This window comes from Melanostigma gelatinosum (assembly GCF_949748355.1).
Source record: "Melanostigma gelatinosum genome assembly, chromosome: 19".
Classification (NCBI taxonomy): Eukaryota; Metazoa; Chordata; class Actinopteri; order Perciformes; family Zoarcidae; genus Melanostigma; species Melanostigma gelatinosum.
The window spans coordinates 2,138,573-2,159,923 of NC_136652.1; the positions used below are offsets into that span (position 1 = coordinate 2,138,573).

General features: G+C 46.6%; 1 protein-coding gene across 6 annotated transcripts; it reads right to left on the reverse strand.

Moving 5' to 3' along the window:
• Positions 1–14,007: 14,007 nt before the first annotated feature.
• LOC306792942 (breast cancer metastasis-suppressor 1-like protein-A) lies at positions 14,008–21,143 on the reverse strand. Of its 6 annotated transcripts, none has more exons than XR_013772852.1 (11): positions 20,029–21,143; positions 19,736–19,826; positions 18,581–18,708; positions 18,071–18,150; positions 17,763–17,859; positions 17,509–17,598; positions 17,328–17,392; positions 17,200–17,266; positions 16,842–16,971; positions 15,078–15,627; positions 14,008–14,687 (listed from the first exon to the last, which is right to left on the reverse strand). XR_013772852.1 is itself a non-coding variant. In XM_079290322.1 (10 exons), exons 1-10 carry the CDS (start codon positions 20,162–20,164, stop codon positions 15,510–15,512), a joined length of 975 nt encoding a protein of 324 aa, XP_079146448.1. In that variant the 5' UTR covers positions 20,165–21,143; the 3' UTR covers positions 14,008–15,509. The 6 variants fall into 6 exon arrangements, 2 of the variants coding, with proteins under 2 accessions (XP_079146448.1, XP_079146447.1); XR_013772853.1 differs by having other exon boundaries at positions 14,008–14,829; XR_013772854.1 differs by having other exon boundaries at positions 14,008–14,843.
• Between the last annotated feature and the right edge of the window lie 208 nt (positions 21,144–21,351).

Below are 21,351 nucleotides of genomic sequence, written 5' to 3' on the forward strand. Positions count from 1 at the left end.
CCGGGGCTACTTTGCATATCAGACCTGACATAATGAGGAGATAGGGTACAGTGTCTGAGGACAGTGGGTGTGGAGATGGAAGGTTATACTGCCACCTCGTTTGGTCAGCTTAATAGAACCTCACACACATACAGGGCTGCCGGCCTGCTGGGGCGCCTCAGTTTCAGCTCTCAAGACAAAAAGAGTTATAACAATGATCCCGGCTCTATTAGTGATAGGACTTAACTCTAAAGGGAGGTAAACATCATTTTTAAGTGTTTAAGAGTTCTAATATCAAAACATGAGCAATCCAAACCATTTCATCATTGCATCTATGCTTAAGCTCTGATATAGACCAGGATTTATGGCTCCTTATAGCCCAATTTTAGACCATGTTTTAAAAATGCTTTATGCATTTTATAAATATTCAACATGGTACTGCACACAACTGTACAAATGTTGATATTTTGTCATGTACACAGATTCTGTTTAATAATATCGTAACAAATGCTAGGCTAAGACATTGACTTTTAAACCTTAAATAACCTTTATTTGAATAAAACCTCTGCAGACAAATATATGTATAATATACATTGATTAAACACAATATTAATGTCAAATTTCTCAGTGGGACATATCAGACAGAAATATCTGTTGAAAAGGCATCTAAATCTCCTGCTATATAGTTTGTAGCACATTTGTTTATTAGGAATGCCAAGTTCTACTTGGCAAAAGTGCAGTATCCTACACCAAGTGACAAGGCTGCACCACCTGTTTATTGGGCAATAGTTTAGCAAAGTTTAATAATACACCTCACCTGCCTCTGCTGCAGGGAGTACTGGTGACCGAGCAAGAGGATGTCTGGTCTAAGGCCCTACCAGGAAGACCAGAGGGAGACCTCTCTGACAGCAACTCACAGGTCTTCTAAACCGGTACCAACATCCAACAGGTACCACTGCTCCCTATATACAGGGATGGGTCAAATGCAGTAGTCAAATTTCGTGTATGTTAGGGGTGTAACGATACGCGTATTCATATTGAACCGTTCGGTACGAGGCTCACGGTTCGGTACGCATGACGAACCGAATACGTTTGGAAAAAATAAAATAAAAAATGGTGCTGTAGAATCACTGTCACATCGTTACACCAGCCACTGTTGGTATAAAAACAGATTCCTCCACCCTTCGATTTGCCGGAGAGCTCCGTGTCGCGGTCTGAACAGCTGGAAGCCAGGCAGCTGGAGCGCAGAGTCCGGTATCGTTCCACAGAGCCAGGTCTCGGTGAAGCACAAAACGGAAGATGAAGAAAAGTCTCTGTCTTTCCCCACTAGTAGCTGAAGTTCGTCCAGTTTGTTGCACAGTGAGCGGACGTTTGAAAGAAATATGCCCGGCAGAGACGTACAAGCACGCTGGCCCGTTTTCCTCTCCTACGGCGCCTCACTGTATGAGTTAAGGTAAGAGCACCTCTGACGAGAATGTCAAGTAATTCAACGGAAGTTAAAAGAAAAGTTGGAAGTAAGTCTGCTAGAGTTGATCCCCGGATGTTCATGAGCTCATCTCTGGTGAAAGAGCTCCGGGAATTGCAGCAGAAAACAGTATTAACAACAAAACTGCCTAGTGGATCTAAGATGGCAATTGACTTCGCTATGCCCGGCTGCTATTCTGTCAAGTGTTGAGAATAAAACTCATGTTGAGGAGAAAACTCAGGTGAACAGACTGATGTCGAGGCGTTTAGCTCAATTCAAGCAATAAGGTTTATTTGTAACAGAAGTATTATGTCCAGCAGTTAAACGTGCACGGACCTAGAAAAGTTCACTCTGTAGGAGCGAATGAAAAGCTAAAAGGCGCTTAGACAGAGTGCGCATGCGTGTTAAAGGTTCTTCTGATGGAAGCCTATTGGTTAAAGCAAAGTTGGAGGCGGATCTGTTTCTAGCTTTCAGACAGCCTGATGGAGCTCTGGGCAACTTCACCCACACTGGCTCATGTCCGGATCCCGCCTTCTCTGGAACGTCAGTGTGTCTGCATATTGTTAACACTTAAGGTGCCGAAAAGGGTGCAGTTCTAAGCTATTTCGAAGTCTCTGTGTGAATAGACAAAGAGAACTCTTCTCCTACTCTAAGATGGCAGTTTCTGCCCTAATCTGGTGGTTTAAGCAAGTGTTTCTTTCAGGGCCACTGTATCTGTTTCTATCGTGCGAACAGGCGACGGAATGCCCTGCTCAGAGTTTTTGACCTACTTACAGTGACCTCACAACTCCGCAATATAAGCTTACAAGTATAGCGCATATTATTTAACATTGAATGAATATATTTTTATTTACACAAGCTGCCAGAGCTACCATGGAGCCCACACTGTCACTGACGGCACACTCTGGAAAGAGATAAAGTGATTTCAGAGAGAAGCAGACAGAAGGGTCTACAATATGTGTTTGAAGGATTTATCGAAGACGTCAAACTGATAAAGAAGCTAAAGCTACATATCACAGTGCAGAAGTGAACCACCACATCACCTGGTGATCGAGACACAAGACAATGAAATGAAGGAACACTGTTCCTGTAAAGCTGGTAGATCTTTATTCGCTGTTACACATTTAAAAAGCTAAAGCAGCACGTGTACACATTCAGTATACGTTCAGTAGCTGGCTTAGCATAGAAGTGCTAACGCTGATATGCTAATGTTAGCGCAACAGGTTGTTACGTATATCTCCTTCCAACCTGTCCGGGTAACGAGTTTCACTATTAACTAATGTTGGGATCTAAAGGAGCGTGTTTGGGTTATCAGCATTTAAGAAACTGAATTCTTGACATCAATAGAATTATTGATGTATGTAACAATTATTAATGATTATTAATATAAATGGGGCACCACCCTGCGAACAGGGACCAATAACCAAACGATAAAACTAAGTCTCATAATTAGTAGTCACTCATAATGTCAATAGTCTGCGTATGACTATACATTCAGTGACAGTGAAGGTTTTAAGTTCGAGCACAGGCTACTACATACAGTCTTATCAAATACATATGCACAAGTAATCACAGACGACTGCTCCTGAAAGTATAACAGAGTTTATTGAATCAAAATAATAAATGATCAAATCAATTAATATTGCAACCAACAAACGTTATCATACAATTTTATATGCCTAAACTAAAGAATGAATAAAGTGGATGAGGGTGTATGTCTGTGTGTGTATGTGTATGTGTGTGTGTGGGTCTGTGGGTGAACAGGAAGGAGTCTTACAGCTACGCTAAAGACTACAAAGATGGCGGCGTCGAGTGACGCTGGCCAAAGGGGAGGGGCCTTAAGAACTACAGCTAAAAACTACAAAGATGGCGGAGTCGAGGGACCCGGACAAAATGGCAGAATGGGGCTGCTGTATGTAATTCACGTGTGCCTGGGCAGCACGTGATGTGAGGCGATCGTTTCAATGGGGTTTCTCCCGGGGCAGAGAGAAGAAAGAGAGAGCAAAGGTGGGGGTCATGAATCAAGCTTCTGCGTGCTGTCCGCGTTGTAGTGATAATGGGGGTGTCTGGCGTATCGTACATAACGTGCCGTTGTCGGTAGAACTGCCAGCAGTTATGTACGATAGCCGAGATTCCACACTTCACTCACAGAGCTGATTTAATGAGCAGAGAATACTACACGAAGTGTAGTAAAACCAATGAAAAGAAATCAAATAAATCCAAGCAAACAGTCACAGTTAATACACGAATACAGCGGAGCTTCTCTCGTCCGCGAGGAGTTGCGTAATATCTCGATATCACGCGACAGTAATTTAAACAACAAAAACACGGGAATATCAACATATAAATGAATGGCCTGAATTAAACTTAAGTTAATTTAAGCTAAGCTATGCCCAAATGCCAAGAATCTTACTTGTAGATGCTTCGTTGCAACGTTGAAGGGTTCGTGAGCAAAGTTGTCCTTTTTCTTCGAGAGGAAGGGGGGGGGGGGTGCTTCTCAGCGCGGCGTTGAGCTGGCGCTGTTTCGGTCTGTCGTGGCGTAGCTCGCTCTGGAGCAAACGCAGACGTGATCTGTCCTCGCGGCAGGGAGGACAGTTTTCTAACTTCGGCTGACGGCGTGGTCCGTGCGTCTTACCGGGAATCGTCGGTGAAGGAGGGAGGCGTTGTCGTCTTTCCTTCGCCGGAATGTGTGCACCAAAAGAAAAAGAAACAAAAAGCGCTGAACTGATCGCTGAAGCAGATTCGTTATCGCGGGCTGTTTCATCCAGCGAAACGGCTTGTCAGGGTTTGAGTAGGGTTGAAGGGCCGTTGCTTCCTCGTGGCCTCGTGCGCTGGCGGGGCAAGCTGGACTCTCTGTGGCCTGGCCGGGGGGGGGGGTCCGGGCGAAGAGAGCGCGGTGTGCTCCCTGTTCGACGGAGGTCGAAGGGAAAAAGCTATGAGGTGGGGGCAGCAGAGAGTTTTATAGAACATCGGCTGAACCACAGGGGTCCTGGGGTCTCTTGGCCTTCGGCCAATGAGACTGCAGCGGTTACCATGGTTTTTCGGGGGGGGGGGAATTCACACCCGAGTGTGAAATCCCTTTGCTCTTATCAACTACAAATCAGGATGAGACCTTTGCTTGAAAAAGTTAAGGCCTGATTTTCTTTGTCCACAGCACATGTTGAAGCCATTTATCAGACCCCAACATCCCCCCTTTGTTCTGAAGAGCGAGATGTTGGCTTCGGTCTTTAGAGCAAACCAAGGGCTGGCATGTGCATCCATGTGGTGGGGAAACCTGAAGAGGTGAGACAGTCCAAGTGTTCCTGAGACCAAAAGCAGTGGTTAAAACAGGCAGTGTTCATTGTTCATAGAGTTCAAGGTTCATAGTGGTCAAGTTCATGGTGTTCAAGTTCAGAGTTCATTGGCATCTGGGCAGATGACTAAGGTGGCATCTGGGCAGATGACTTTAACTACTTCTACCTACATCTACTATCATACACAATTCAAATCATAGGTGAGCAAAACATTATTCCCAAATAATTCAATCGCTATTATGATGTTGTGATAATCTAGCATTGCGGCACAGTGTCAAAGAAAGTAACAACCCAAATAAAACAAAAACACAACACAAAAGAGAGAGAAGGAAAGAATAGAAAGACAAGAAGCAGGTGAGGGGCAAACAGTGGTTACTGGTTCAACTCCTAGACAGGACTGGAGTCCGTCGGCGGAGCAGTCGTAGGTTGGCTACGTGGTGTTATGAATAGGAGGGAATCCAGTTAGTCTGTCGCTTCTGGATCTATTAGTACATGATATGTGCGTCTACCTCTCTCTAATCGGTAGATTTAGAGCGAGTCCTGTGTCTAAGTTTTAGAATCTATCGATATTGGAGTTGCGTTGCCAAGACTATAGGCCAGAGGTACCTGTGAGGGTTGCATAACAGTAGTGGTAGCAGATTTACAGATTTCATTAGCGCGGCTAGTGTGACTAGCTAGGCTGGTCTCTCGCTGCTCCAGCTGTTGACAGCTGAGCCTTCTCGGATGAGGTCCTGGATTAAATCTGACTGCTACGGCAGAGGTTATGTCTTCTTTGGTTACTTCTGGTAGAGTCTATAAAGCATGCAAAGGGTTCTCTATGAGAGTGGAGCATCAGTTTACAGTCGCAATGGTTTGTCAGGTCATGCAACTGTTCTGGTTGAAGTTGGCTGTGTTAGCGGTTAGTGCATGTCTACAGGGTGAGTTGGAGCATGCAGTTAAACGTTAGTAGTCAATAGTAAGCTGCCATTCTGCCGGTTGGTTTCGGCACTGGCGAGATTAGAGTGTACTTCCTGTGAAGTGCATCTCTCTAAGTTTCTGTTGTCAGAGATCCCACCCCCCTCGCGCTGTTCAAGTGGCGAGGGCAGATATCCCACGTTACCGTCAGCACTCGGGGAAACGTCGCGAGCAGTTTCACTCTGGAGTGTGTCATGACGGGCTGGTGATATCTCCCTCCCCCCACCCTCCTAATTAGAGATGGAGACAGGTCCGGCGCACAGGTCAAGTTCAGTTACCTACGGCACTGGCGACTTGACAGGCCCGGGAGATGACTCGGCTGAGAGAAGGCGGTGGCTTCGTTGAACAAGCTGGAGGTGGCTCATGCTGACAGAGCAGGAGAAGAAGGCTTAGTTGACGAAAGATCTTACGAGCTAGGGTGCTCGAAAGGGGCCTCTAAGGTTGTGGCACCCTAGAGGTGTATGCGAAAAGTTGGGGGAACACATGAGGCTCGTTTCTGACCCGGAGTCGGGTAGAGCAAGAGTGTTATGACCCCGCAGTAAGACTGAAGAATATGTATAGATATATACATAACGGGCATTGCCTTTGCGAACAAGGTCGCCCAAGAAGGTTGAAGAATGAGGTGCGAAATGGGAGTGGTCGTTTCCGGAAGTGTGCCGAGTTCTCTTCCCCCCCCCCTACCATGTCGACTTGGCAGCAGGGGGAAAGGTCACTTGGCTGAGTCAGGTGGGCTGCGAGTCAGCGTTACCTGATGGGTTGCCCTTGAGGGTGTCTTTCACCCCCCTGGTTCCGTTGGTCTTTCGACCGCCAGGGTCGTTTGTTCCTCGGGGGTGACCAGGGCTCGCTAGGCCAAGTCCTCTCGTCGTCTTCCGACGCTAGGTCGGTGTCGCTCGACTGTTGGATGCCTAAGACTATGGCGGTGTCTTCGTACCGATTTGACGGCCGTCCGCGTGTCCTCCATGCAAGTTGCGCATATTTCCTAATCTCTGGCATGGTGAGGTTACTCGTTCTGCAGTTCATAGTAACATCGTATCTCACGTTGTCGTGGAGATTGTGCAAGAATAGCGACTTGAAGGCATGGTCTTCTTCTAGACCTGGGGCGTTACGTCCTTGGAAGTACGCAGATCTCAAGCGCCTGAAGTAGTCTCTCGGAGACTCTAGCCTTTCCTGGGAAATGGCAAAGGCGCCGAGGGTGGCAGAAGCTGGGTCGGTGTACAGGGAGTACTCCTCCCTAAGGGCGTGACAAAGGGATGAATAGCAGTCGCGGATGCTCGGCTGGAGCGTTTCCACGAAAGCGTGGACGCTTCGCGCTGTGGTTTTCCACACTAGCTTTAGCTTTTCGCGCGATGAGGGGCGCGATAGGTCGAGGAGGCAGCGATCGATCTCCCTTAGGTAGTCATCGATGCTCGAGTCGTGGTTATCGGGATTGAAGCGCTCTACGTCTTTCACCAGAGACTCAATCTGTCGAGTACGCAGGCCTCCAAGGTTGATGGGGCCTGAGCCGTCCGAGTCGTCTGAGTCTCCATACTCGCGATGGTGGTAACGACTATCATCCTCCCTCCCTGAGGGGGATGGGGTCGGTTCTTGTCGCGCGCGTGAACTGCGTGGAGGATTGCGTTCGCCTGAGGTGGTTTTGAAGCCACCTGGGCCGTCTAGGACCTGGTGTTGGTCCTCTCTCCTCCTGGTTGGGGATGTCGCTTTCAAGAAATGCAAGGTGGTTCGGGTCTCGGGGAATGAAGGAGCCGAGACCAAGAAATGACTGGGCTGAAAGGCTCGGTAGGGGGTAGCAGTACCTACCGGGGTTGCTGGAACACCTTGAAGCGCTTTCAGTTTGTCATCACTCTCTGATGCTTTAGAGAGTTCTAGGTTGACCTCTCTGAGGTCACTGCACAGGCTACTATTTTCTGACTGTAGGGCTCTACAGTCACGTGACAACTCCTGAACCTCTGTTCGGAGTGTCCAGATCTCGCGTTGCTGCTCGTCGCTCTGTGCCCGGGTTCGGGCAGCTTGCAGCTGCATTTTCTGATGGTAGATGAGCAGTATTTCGCCGATTACGTCCTGAATCAGGCGCTCTCTGTTACCTGCTGGGTTATTTACATAAGCCACCAGCTGCTCTAATTGCTCGTCGCATAGGACAGCAGTGTATTTTGCAAAGTACTCTCTTTCCTTTGCTGTGAGTCCAAGGACATCAGCCACCGCATCTCGTAATGCGGTGTCTTCTGGAGCTACAGCTCCAGGAATGGGGGATTTCTCGTTGCTCATTCTCTCTAATGAGTGCGACTCCCAGTGGTTGTTAATTCCCTAGTGTTAGAACGGAACTGTTAGTGTTTACGGTTCTCAGTGAAATGTCTAGTTCTGTGACTTACGTTTCTACTGTTAGATGTTAATTACTGTTAGTGTTACGGTTCATGCAGGCGCACAGTGAAATGTCTAGCTCTGTGACTTACGTTTCTACTGTTGCTGCTCTGAGGTATCACTACTGCTTTGCAGCCAGAGGTGCGAAAATGCTAATGTGGTTTAGCACTTTGGGCCTGTGACAGCTGTGTGTAACTTCTTTGAGGGATTTAAGAAAACAAGCAAGGTATTACAAATAAACGGTCAAATCTACTACACAGCTGGCTGTTAGTTTAAGAAATGAAACGAATCATTAAACCTGGAAACGAAATAAAATTTCGAGAAGGGAATTAAAGATTAAGATTAAAAATCTGGATTTAAAATCAAAAATTTAATTACAATAAGACAAGATTTTGAAGATCAAAGCCTACCTATTTTGGGAAATAAGTTTCAGGAATTTGGATCATTCAAAAGAGGAAAAAAAATAATTTTTCGAAAAAAATAATTTTTGGAAAATTAATTATTCAAAATTAATTATGGATTAATGTGCATATATACTGTAACAAAACTGGAATAACGTACCCTCACACGGGGCACCATTATGTTGGGATCTAAAGGAGCGTGTTTGGGTTATCAGCATTTAAGAAACTGAATTCTTGACATCAATAGAATTATTGATGTATGTAACAATTATTAATGATTATTAATATAAACGGGGCACCACCCTGCGAACAGGGACCAATAACCAAACGATAAAACTAAGTCTCATAATTAGTAGTCACTCATAATGTCAATAGTCTGCGTATGACTATACATTCAGTGACAGTGAAGGTTTTAAGTTCGAGCACAGGCTACTACATACAGTCTTATCAAATACATATGCACAAGTAATCACAGACGACTGCTCCTTAAAGTATAACAGAGTTTATTGAATCAAAATAATAAATGATCAAATCAATTAATAGTGCAACCAACAAACGTTATCATACGATTTTATATGCCTAAACTAAAGAATGAATAAAATGGATGAGGGTGTATGTCTGTGTGTGTATGTGTGTGTGTGTGTGTCTGTGGGTGAACAGGAGGGAGTCTTACAGCTACGCTAAAGACTACAAAGATGGCGGCGTCGAGTGACGCGGGCCAAAGGGGAGGGGCCTTAAGAACTACAGCTAAAAACTACAAAGATGGCGGAGTCGAGTGACGCGGACCAAAATGGCAGTTAGGCTGCTGTATGTACTCACGTGTGCCTGGGCAGCACGTGATGTGAGGCGCTCGTTTGAACGAGGTTCCCCAGGGGTGGAACTAGGAGCTATGGGTATGTGTGTTTCGTGAAAGGAGGAAAGAGAAAAAAGGTGGGGGCTCATGAATCAGACTTCTGCGTGCGGTCCGCGTTGTAGTGATAATGGGGGTGTCTGGCGCATCGTACATAACGTGCCGTTGTCGGTAGAACTGCCAGCAGTTATGTACGATAGCCGAGATTCCACACTTCACTCACAGAGCTGATTTAATGAGCAGAGAATACTACACGAAGTGTAGTAAAACCAATGAAAAGAAATCAAATAAATCCAAGCAAACAGTCACAGTTAATACACGAATACAGCGGAGCTTCTCTCGTCCGCGAGGAGTTGCGTAATATCTCGATATCACGCGACAGTAATTTAAACAACAAAAACACGGGAATATCAACATATAAATGAATGGCCTGAATTAAACTTAAGTTAATTTAAGCTAAGCTATGCCCAAATGCCAAGAATCTTACTTGTAGATGCTTCGTTGCAACGTTGAAGGGTTCGTGAGCAAAGTTGTCCGTCTTCCTCGTCGGGAAGGGGGACAGGGGGGGGGCTGCTTGCAGCGCGGCTTTGCAGCGGGCGCTGTGTGTCGCACGGCGTTTGCTGGTGCGGCTTCGGTCCGTCGTGGCGTGTTTGTGGAGCAAACGCAGACGTGATCTGTCCTCGCTGCAGGGAGGACAGTTTAACTTCGGCTGAGATGACGTGGTCCGTAGGTCTCCCGGTAATCATCGGTCAGGAGAGGAGCGAGGCTTCGTCGGCTCCTCTGTGCCGGTTTGTGCAAAAAAATAAAAAGAAGCAGAAAGCACTGAACGAATGCTGATGCAGATTCGTTATCGCGGGCTGTTTCGTCCAGCGAAATGGCTCGTGACCTGACAGGGTTTGATGAGGGTTCGAGGGGCTCCCTCGTGGGGGGAAAGCTGGTTCTTCTGTGGCCTGGACGGGGGTGTCCGAGCGAAGAGAGCGTGGTGTGCTTCCTAACTCAACCGAGGTCGAAGGGGGAAAAGCTGGATTCTCTGTGGCCTGGACAGGGGGGGGGGGTCCGGGCGAGGAGAGCGGTGTGTGCCTCCTGTTAACCCCGGAGGGAGAGTTGGAAAAAGCAGATAGTTTTATAGAACAGGGGTCGAACCACAGGGGTCCTGGGGTCGAACTGGCTCTCGGCCAATGAGATTGCCGCGGTTACCATGGTTATTTGGGGGGGGGGAATTCACACCTGAGTGTGAAATCCCTTTGCTCTCCTCAAACTACATGTCAGGATGAGACCTTTGCTTGAAAAAGCGAAGGCCTGATTGTCTTTGTCCACAGCACATGTTTAAGCCATATGGCCAGAGCCCAACACTAACGTTTAACCATGCTCGCTTGAAATCCACAAAACCAGCCTGAGAATGAAAACAAATCTAAAACAACTGCATTAGAGTCTAGAACAGTCTATGGAGCACCATAGTTGTCGGACCCTGGATAGAGCTGGCTGATACTATGCTGTATTTGGCCTGTCTGCGTTGGAGGAGCAGGACTTAGCGAATGGTCAATATCAGCTGAGGGACAGAGGAGTGTTCCACATAATACAGCCATCTTAGTCAAATTCAGTAGAGGGTGGTTAAAAATAAACTCTCTCCAAACCCTAAGTGACAGGAAGAGATCACTGATGCATACACCTTAATAGTAGTATGTGACAGACAGGAAAGGGGAACAGGAACAGAACAAATAAGGTAGCTCAAGGGTCAACTCCCTCTCCTCACAACACTTCTAAGAGCCCAGCCATTTAGCCTTGTAGACAGAAATGGCTGGACGTTTCTCCATCAGTGCTGGAGTCAATCCTAGATCCACTCCTGAGAGGCTGCCCCAGGTTTAACACTGTGCCAGTGATGCACTCCGAATGTGACAAAACTCCCCGGCATTGGGTTTTAGCTTGCATTAGCTTGGATAGATTGACAGTCCTGACAGCTGAAGGATCAGGTGGAGGAGATGCAAAATGTTATGAAACCTCTTTGGTTCTGTCCCATGAGCAAACATATCGATTCCCAAGGGTAGATGATGTTGAGTGGTTAGGGAGAAGCTGTTCTGCGTTGAGGCCTGACAATCAAGGCTGTCGCCGCTCTGCCGTGTCTTTTGGGTCAGAGCTGGGCATCCATGAAGACCGCGCTCTCCCAATGCTGCAGGGAATCATGTCATAGTAGTTTGGGATGTGACAGTAGCTACAAATGTAATTTCGGCCAGTCATCTAAGCCGCTGTGTCAGATAGAAGAAGCAGCTTCTGAACAGGTGAGACTTCGTCATCCGTTCCTTTTGATTGAGACCAACACCTCCCAAGCTGTTTCCTGCAATCACTGGCTTGATCACGGGGGAGATATCGATCGATGATATTCCATCTTCTTGTCATGTGTGGATGGATGCCGTGGCTCAGCATGTCAGTCTTCCTGATCACTTTTGTAAAGTCTAGAAAGCTGGAGATTGGGGCAATGGTTATCGTGTACAACAAACTTGCATGGGGAGCGATCTAAGCAGGACTAGGGCTGGTGTTTGGTTTAAAAGTGCACAAATTAAAGCTCAACATTTTTGGGGGGGTTTGATTGCTGAGCGGCATGTACGAAGGAGGCAATTTTGTCTTTTTAGACTTTAAATTATTGCTGTCGATGTTTTTACACTTTGACGGCTTTAATAGTTAGAAGGAACCATCTCACGCCTCTAAAGGAATGTATCTTTCAAAAGAGAGGTATCTAACAGCTGCAGTAAACATTTTCAGTGTGGAAGGCAAATGAATCTCCTCTTTAAAGTAGTAGCAACTTCAGAGTTCAACGTTAATGCTTTTTTTTCATTTGCCCTGATGGGCAAGTCAGTCAGAAATCAAAGTAAATTTTTGCGATGAGAAGGAAGCAAGATGGCTCACTCCTTAGCTACTTCCATCATCTGCACCGGAAAAAACAAAGTGTTTAATTCTTTTTTACCACTTCGGGCGGGTAACTTATGTTTACTGGCCCAATGTGGCATTTTACCTGTCCCAGCAAACCTTGGGATTGGGCCCTGAACTTGATGCAAGAAGAGACAGCATAGTGAGTGTAAGATGGAGGAACGGCTCTGCTCTTGAGTGCTAATGGTGAATCGTAGGCCACTGACACCTAGAGAGGAGACATCAGGCTCATCTAGAACACAGGTCTCAGGCTGCAGCACCGTCCGCTTACATGCACCTCGCTCTCGCCTCCCTCCTCGTCATCCTCCTCCCTTTGAAGTGAACCTATAGATGAATACATTCAGCCTTCTCTTACACAATCAGCATCAAAGGTCCAAGCCCACGCACAAGCCCGGCACACAGCACATGCATGCATGCACAAAGAGACCCACATACACTCGCTCTCTTGAAAACTCGTAGCGATGCTCACGCATCACACAGCGGGGAAAGCATATAAGTAATTCATCAGTGTGACACTTTCACGGTCTAATTAGCCCCAGTGTTGCAGTAAACACGCCCCAATGACCCTCCACCACTTCTGGTTACTCATCAAGTGGGGCTGAAGACGGCCGGAACCTTAGGACGAGGAAACAAGGAACCCCATGTGCGATGATGTGTGTACTCGCTGACATGAGTGTGTGAAGCCGACTCAAAGAAAGCTCCAGAGAGATGCTGCATGGTGCGTAGAGACAGACAGCCCTGTTGCTTGCTGCTGCTGCTGCCTTTGACGCGGTGATGGGGATTTTCCTCTTTCTCACTCTCTGTTGCGGTAGCAGATGTGGCCAGCGAGCTGTGATCCAACTGTGCCTTCATCCCTCCTCTTTGCTCCCTCTCATCAGCTGGAGGGCTTCAGCAGCAGGGTGACCCAGATTCACAGACCACCTCCCAGTGCAGGGGCTGACTGCTCTCCACTGTGGAGCACTACTGACACCTTGTGACCGGGAACATGGAATTCAACAGGGAGGTGAAAGGAGGGCCTACAGTATTTTTCATGAACTTCATGGTGTTGTTGAAGTGTGAACAAATAATATTCCTATAGAATACTTTGGGTAATAAGGCTCCATCTAAAGAGGTAAATAATCCAATCAGCCTTTCAATTGATTCCCTTTTAATTGCTGGCTGCACTGCTGTATCTGATCAATGTTCCCAATAGATCAATCAAAGGTTGGAGGGTTACTGCATGAGGTGTCTGCTCAGGCAGATGGGCAGTGTGTGTGGGGTGGTGTATGTGGAGTTAATCTAGTGAGTGTCCCTCTGGCAGAAATAAGTGACTGAATGGTTGAACAGCACAGCGGCGCAAAGAGCCATTGTCAAATGGGACGAGCTCAGCATCTTTCTCCCAAATAAGCTACTTTTATTATTTGAGGGGCGTAGCCAGGGTTCAGGAAACCTCTGGGGTGACTTTGGGCAGAGCACTGTCAGGGAATTTCTCCCTTTGTACACTGGAGTATTATAGAAGATTGTATCGGGGCTTTTTTGTGCGTGTGAGGCCAAATCCAAAGCACATTCAAGTTGTTTTTTATCCAAAGCTCTTAAGTCCAAGAAAAGTGAATTAGCTGGACTCAAGCTGAGCAGTGCATGTTGATAGTGTAATCACCTACATGCAGACACTTCCCTTTGTGCCAACAATGTGGTCATAGCGTACAGTAGAAACAGTGTTCTACTCTCTCTCTATTTGCTTATAAAGGACAAATAATTATGTGCAGCTTTGACTCTCTTCAAATGATACAAACACAATCTTTAATCAGCTGTACATGCATTGGCACAATGTCACATATTCATTTTTACCTCAAACGTGGTCATGGAACCAAAATGCATAAAAAGGTAAAACCGAAGCGGAGAAACAAATGATGAAAAGTTCTTATCAGCTGACGCCACAGCAGGACACTTTGTTAATGTTCATGATGTAATGTTACCGCTCTTTACAATACTGCTGGCAGATAATACTTTAAAATATGTATGCAATGCTGACAGCATAAAGCACCATAAACACAACACAAAGCAAAGTCCCCTTCATTGAATCAAGCATCATTTACACACACAGAAGGTTGTATTGGACGGATTGTACACAAAAACTCTTATTCCTGCTTTCTCGTTGTACTGTTGAACATTTGAACTGACAGCAGGGACGTAGACAACAGGGGACAGAGAAGTGACGATTAAAAGGAGGCGGGACGGAGAATGGGAGATACTTTTGATTTGTTATGTGTAATATTTACACTGCAGGACTTAACCAGCAATCCTAGCACACACATATAAACGGGTTGAATAAAGACAAACAATAAATGGCACTATGAATTACAACCGTTGAGGCTGTTTGAGTCCACCACCACAGCCAGAGCTCATCGCTGAGGAGCAGAGCAACTTCAGCCTGTTCCCTGCCTTCAATGTTGAACTCTACAGTAGGCACTATGAGAGGCATGGCGACACTAGAAGAGACGGAGAATCACAGTGAAGCCGAAACACAGTCATCTCTATATACAGGCCACCTCACATGGCTGTGTGATTAACGGACACTTTAGGCTTCTGTCTCTTAGTGCATGGGGCTGGCCTTGGGTGGAACTTTCAATGCTGTGAAAATGACACTAAAACATCAACAGATCATTCAGTACAATGGCTTTAACAAAATTCAAGTGGGCGTTGTTGAAGAACAGTTTTATCTTGTTATTTTCACATTCATCATAATCCATCTCACCCAATATTAACACGTGTTCATTGCTTTTACTAAATGATTCATTCGGCTCTATGGAGCATGAAATTCAAGTCGAACTGGTGCGTCCAGAGAGGCCAATCAAACACACCGTTGAGCCAATCCTCACCTGGATCAGTCCTCTTGGTGACAGCACCGTACAGAGTAAGGCTTCGCTGCGTTGGTGTTGGTCGTTCGGGTCCGGGACAGTTCTGTCTTAGAAAGGCACGCGACTGAGCTCCGCACTTCAAAGTTCACCACTGCTCCGGCTCCTCGCCCGGTTCTTCGGAACAGCACTTTGCATTGATCTCCGTTCCAGAGAAAATGACACTTTGTGACCGTGTCGATAATATACACATATAATATACACATTTACAGGGAAGATCGTCTCCTACGACTAGAAGGGTCAGTTGGTATTGGTCTGCCTGATTTTTGTTACTTATACACAGAGTGTGTGACTGTACACATGGCAAGAATGTAGACAGATAGCACACGGAAAGGAGACTAAAAGAAACGCAGCAGAGATGTCTGTTGGTCTGCGTGTGTGTGTGTGTGTGTGTGTTTACGAGTGCTTGATAGTGTATTTGCCTTTCTGCAGCTGGGAGATGTACAGCTTGGACTTGGTGCCGTCCAGTCGTTTGAGCCACACCTCGTCGTTGTTGATGGTGGTGATGATGGCGCTGCGTGACACAAACACACACAATGTTAACGCAACGGCACTTCCTGATCCTCACAACCAACACGTGACATCGCTGTTTGCAGATGTCATGTATTTACAGGGAACATGAAGGAGGAATACTCTGCTCAAGTGGTAAAGAGGCATTCAACTGCACAAAGAGATTCAAACTGAAGAGAAGCTTTTACAGCTACGGAGAGGAGAAGCACTACTTACTAAAGGGCAGTGTAACAATTAACTCATGCTGCGTGATTGAAACACGTGATCAAATCTTATCATCCACAATAGGAACCATTTCCGCAGGTTTAGGTCCTTCGTACTGTAAAGGAGATAGTGCAGCTCTTTGTACCGCTCTGGTGTGAAGTGAAGGCCAAAGAGAAAGGACTTGCACAGGCACATGAGAGAAATGAATGAAATGGGTGCTGTCGACAGCCTCAGCCTTGCAAAAGGGTAGCTGGCAGATAATCTTGGCGGATTGTCCAATCGGCAAGTTAAACTCCACAACTAGTAAGCACAACGTCTTTCTTAAGATTGGTAACTTATGTTTGTTTTCCAAGATCTTCCCGGAGCAGGTTTACAGACACCCACAACATATTTGACTTCACAGCTGTGAGTAGCTCCTTTGTGCATTGCAGTGTGAGCACCACAACATACGAAGAAGCAGCTTAGTATGAGTATACAGAAGTATTTGGGACACGCCGAGACTTTAAGCTGTGAACCTACACAGAGTTCTAAGCATCTGGCCCCTGGTGCTCCGTAGCGCAGCAGTGTCTCTGATGGGATGAACCGCATTAATACACTTTATTCCTCTTTCGGTGTTTTGATGATTGTATCCTCCAGAGGTGTTCAGTTAAGGTGAGATCTGGTGCAGGAAAACTTCATTCCTGGCTACATGTTAATGTCCACCGGCTGTGTGGTGTGCTCTGCTGCGTGGATGTCCAGCTCTACCCGTTCATAGCAGCCACCTGTCGCCTCCGCTCAGCGGTGCTGTGGAAACATCAATACATTCTCTCTATTCACTGACACACAGGGCAGAATGTGGATCCACAATCATTCAGCCTAATACTCAGTCTTTGTCATTTCCATTACCAACCAATCCACCACGTGACTCACACTCACACTCACCTTTACAGACCAGCGCACACACCTTTTAGCATCAGAACCGACAGGTGCTTTAATCAACATCATCCCATAAACCCTGCTCACACACAAACACACCTAGCTGGGTACTCGTCCTTCCTGTTGATGCAGATGGCCTGGCCCCTGCAGTACCACTGGTTGTCGTAGAAAAGCCGTCCGTCCTCGAGGTGCGCCACGTGTTGATGTCGGTCAGGCTTGACTGCAGGGACTGGAGGGACAGCATTAGAAGGACACGGGGGACAGTGTAAGTTTAAAAGAAACAGAGCACAAAATAGAAATAAGGAGGACAAGGACAGAAACATCTGTCTCCTTCTCAACTATGCACTTGAGTACTTCTAGCTGAAAGCATCGAGTCAGCGGCTCCTGTACAACTGTGGGTCGATGGCCGCACTCAGCCAGAGATCGACTGTAACCAAGGACGAGGAGAGACTCTTACCATCCACCTTCACCCTGTGTGGCCCCAGCGATGCCATCGCCTGTGGGGGAGAGGGGAACAGACACAACTAAAAAGTCAAATCACAAAACACATTCACCGGGTGACTCCATTGTCCGATTCCACAATACCTTTCTTATCGCGGTCCAGTCTTCCAGAATATCAAGGTCCTGCAGCATATAAACGATATAAGGCCGTAACAGAGCGGTTAAGGACAAATGTCCGGTGAAACATCTGTGTTAGCAGCACGTCACTGAGGTGCCGATGAATGATGAAGAATAAGACAAGGACAGGACTACGGGAAAAGGATATCAGAGACAACGACGGGCTTCTTCTTCTTGACGGGGCAGAATGGGTCTTTCTTCTTGTTTTTCCGTGAGTGCAGTCCATCATTCCACAACTCTGGAGGGCAGAGAGGACAGATTACAGAGGAGACACACTGTGCTTCTGGAGGAGGCGCTCAGCTTTCTGCTTCACAGATGCATCTTGTTGGTTTACATATTCTTGATCAAAGAATATAAACTCAACAGTGTGAGTTTAGGGTACGCTGGTCAGAATGTAGGTACCTGAGGTAATGTCAATACTGTGTCTGTCTTCCTCCAATCTTCTTATCTTCTCCTCCAGTTCACTCTGCACAGTGTCAAACAGCAGCAGCTTCTCACTCTGGGAGACAGACACAAAATGAGGATTCAAAATCAGAAGACGGGTTGAATTCTGTCTAGGTTTAGTGTACTGCGGCTGAATCCCAAAGCCCAACATCACAGAGGATATCCATCACTGTAGAGGCAGTCATCTACTTGAACAAGATGTGTTTTGCCATGGAAAATACAAACCTGACCCCCACATAAGCCCGACTCATTGGTTGCTCTCTTACCTCCCAGTGTTGGCAGGCAGCCTGGATCTCACACTCGTACTTGTTCTTCACTGACTCCAAGCACAGCTCCCTGTAGATCCCTGTGACAAGCATTACACTTTAATCAAAGTGACCTTTAAACTGCAATAAGGCATTCAGTTTAGCTGCATATCATTAAAAGATACTTGCACAAGTGCCTCAATCTGCTCGGTTTTCCAGTACAGGTGTAAGATACCCAAAAGAATGTTAACAGAGAGGATCCTTTGCTTTGCCACAGTCAAGTTGATTTCATACATGTGACATAACACGTCCTAACTCACCGTCATACGTGCATCTAAAGTCAAACTCTGTCACATTAAAAGACTCTAATCCAAAACACTTTCTGTCAAATTCTCCTGCCGGCCCACTAGCTTTCCATTCTGTGAGTTCAGATATCAACAATCTTACTCCAGTAATGCTGACTGCACCTTTAAGACTAATTTAAATATCAAACTACAACACAGCAAAGCTTGTAATATCACATCGACCCACCGGCTACTTTGGTCCTGATCTGCATGTTCTCCTGCAGGTTGGCCAGAGGTTCCAGGTACTCCTGGGCACAGCCAGCCATCACCTCCTGCAGCTTGATGTCCACCTGGCTCAGACGCTCCTTGTACAACCTGAACAGCAAAACAAGGAACCCCAGAGCCATCTTAGCATTTTAGTGTTCAATTTCAAGATATCTTGTAAGAAAGTTAAAAACAGTGGTAATAAATGAGAAAAGTGAATAAAACTCAAAAGGTCTTTAAAAGCAGAATAAACTCTCACTGGTGTGCAGAACAGTAATATAGGTCCTCGTCTCTCCAGAACAGGAAGTGGTCTATTTAATGCACCTGCCAGAATGGCTGATTTCATCATTATGAGCCATTTTCACCTCATAAGACGGTCATTAAAAAAAAAATGCTGATAGGAAATATTGTATCTGACGCATAAAAGATCAACAAAAAAAAGGCAAATGGTTGATGTACATTTGTCACCCAGATGGGGCAGCGTTGGCTCAGTGGATGGAGCGCGTCGTCCTTTTAACACAGAGTTGGTAGTTCGGGCTCCCCGGGCGCTTTACAGCAGCTCAATATAGAATTCCATGTATGTATATAACTTATACAGGTAACAGGCAATTACAGGCTCACCTAAGGCCACTGAGCATATGACTAGAACTCCACTGCCTTCTTAGACTACTGATCCTTCTTTGAAGGATGCATAATGTATACGGTCTGTTCTGATACTATACACCCTAGTCTCAGACTGTACTTTGTATGACTGCACTATTTTAACTATACTGACTGAACTATTTTAACGGTTGGTTTTACGTCATGTATTGTACGTTTTGTCCTTTCTGTGGACTCCAGGAAGATTAGTGGCCGCCAAGGCGTCAGCAAATAATAAACAATAACCACTGTATATGGACCATTGTGATGGCGTTTACAGATTACCACCCGTTTGTACAGCGGTGGGGAGGATCTGGATGACCATCACTCTGAAATCAGGTCCAGTAAAGGTCCCAAGTATCCCAAGCAACCAGATGAAATGACAAGCCTCTCACACAGACCTCAGTAGTTCAACTTGAACATGAAGCTCACTGTTGACTCAGACTGGACAGCAGTAGGTGGAGGCTGTCATCAGATGGGAACATGGGGAGGGACTTACTGCTCCTTCAGGTCGGTGAACTGTTTCTCCAGAGTGGTCATCTCATCTAGGCACTCCATCCTCCTCCTCTCACAGTCCTCATCATCCATCTCTGTTCACAGAGACATGACAGGTCTGACATCACCTCCATATACACTGTTCTTTTCATCCATCATCAACATTATAGTGACGTGACCCCCCCTCATGCTCTACGTTGGTTGAAAAGTCATTTTAGCATATCATACACAACCCTTGTGTGACAGACGGGTATTTTTGGCTGTGGGTTGATATTTAAGGCCTAATGTGTGTCCTACCCGAGCTGTCTCCATCTTCAGACACGGACGAGCTAACAGTGTCCTCCTCGTCTGTGCTGCTGCCGTCCTGCTCGGGAAAATCCACCTCCATTTCTTCGTGGTTACTTTCTTTCTTCTCCCGGGAGTGAACCGGCATTGCAACGTCCAGATGAGCGGGTGTTACCGGGCGTGAAGAGGCTGTTCGTTACCTTTACGCCGAATAGAGAGGCGAACGAACCTCAAACAGCTAACCGGTTAGCTAGCCCGCATCTAGACAGCTGGTAATGCAAACATGGCCACCGTCGGACAATCACACGGAGCCTTGATTTTGCTGCGTTCACAGCGGTCGCGTTGATTTTTTGACGCGCATCGAGATTACATACAAAGTCTATGCACAGACGCGATGAGACTGGCGCTCCGCGATTTTGCGATGGCGCGGCGCGTTGGACACGTTATTGCAGTGCGGTGGACGCGTTGGACGCCGCAAAATCGCCAACGCGCGAGTTGAAATTTTTCAACTTCTGCTAAATAATCGCGTGACGCTGTGGCGCGATAGCCTATCAGCGTTGAGTTGCTCCCCCTGTCATCACTGACTTCCTGCCGTTGTTGAATCAGGAAATAAATCCTGTAGCTGTCTGTGTTCACCCAGAGCTCTACGATACCTCATATCAACAGAGACCGGACCAAACTATGTGTATACATGTGTGTGTGTAACCCATACGGTACAAACAATGAATAGACGCTGCCGTATTTACGTCTACGTGACGTTATTGAGTGCTGGTGGAGCTGCTACGATGTTAGCATAGCCTAGCACCGATCCATCAGAGCTCCATTGAGAAGACCAGTAACCTACAAATCGGCATCATTATGTAGTTATTTCGGAGTCCCTTTTTGTCGGTTTATTGCCGTTGAATCACAGCCAAATCAGTTTATTTTGTGTTCCTACAGCTGTAGTAAACAGCGACCGGTGGCTTGCTAGACAGTGAATACAGCTCGATACAATCCACGGAGCTCCTCTGAACAATATGAACCAGACGGCGTTTGGCATTCCGACGTTTGAGGGACTTCCACAACACGTACAAGAATCACCTCCAGAATTGACTACTGCAACAGCATTCTTCACGGCACATCATCCAAAATCCTAAATAAACTCCAGTACATCCAGAACTCTGCTGCTCGCCTGCTCACCCACACCCGCTCCCGTGATCACATCATCCCTGTTCTCCAGAACCTCCACTGGCTCCCCGTCCCACAACGGATGGAATACAAAGCCCTCCACAATCAGGCCCCCTCCTACCTCACCGACCTGCTTCACCACCACACTCCATCCCGCCGGCTCCGCTC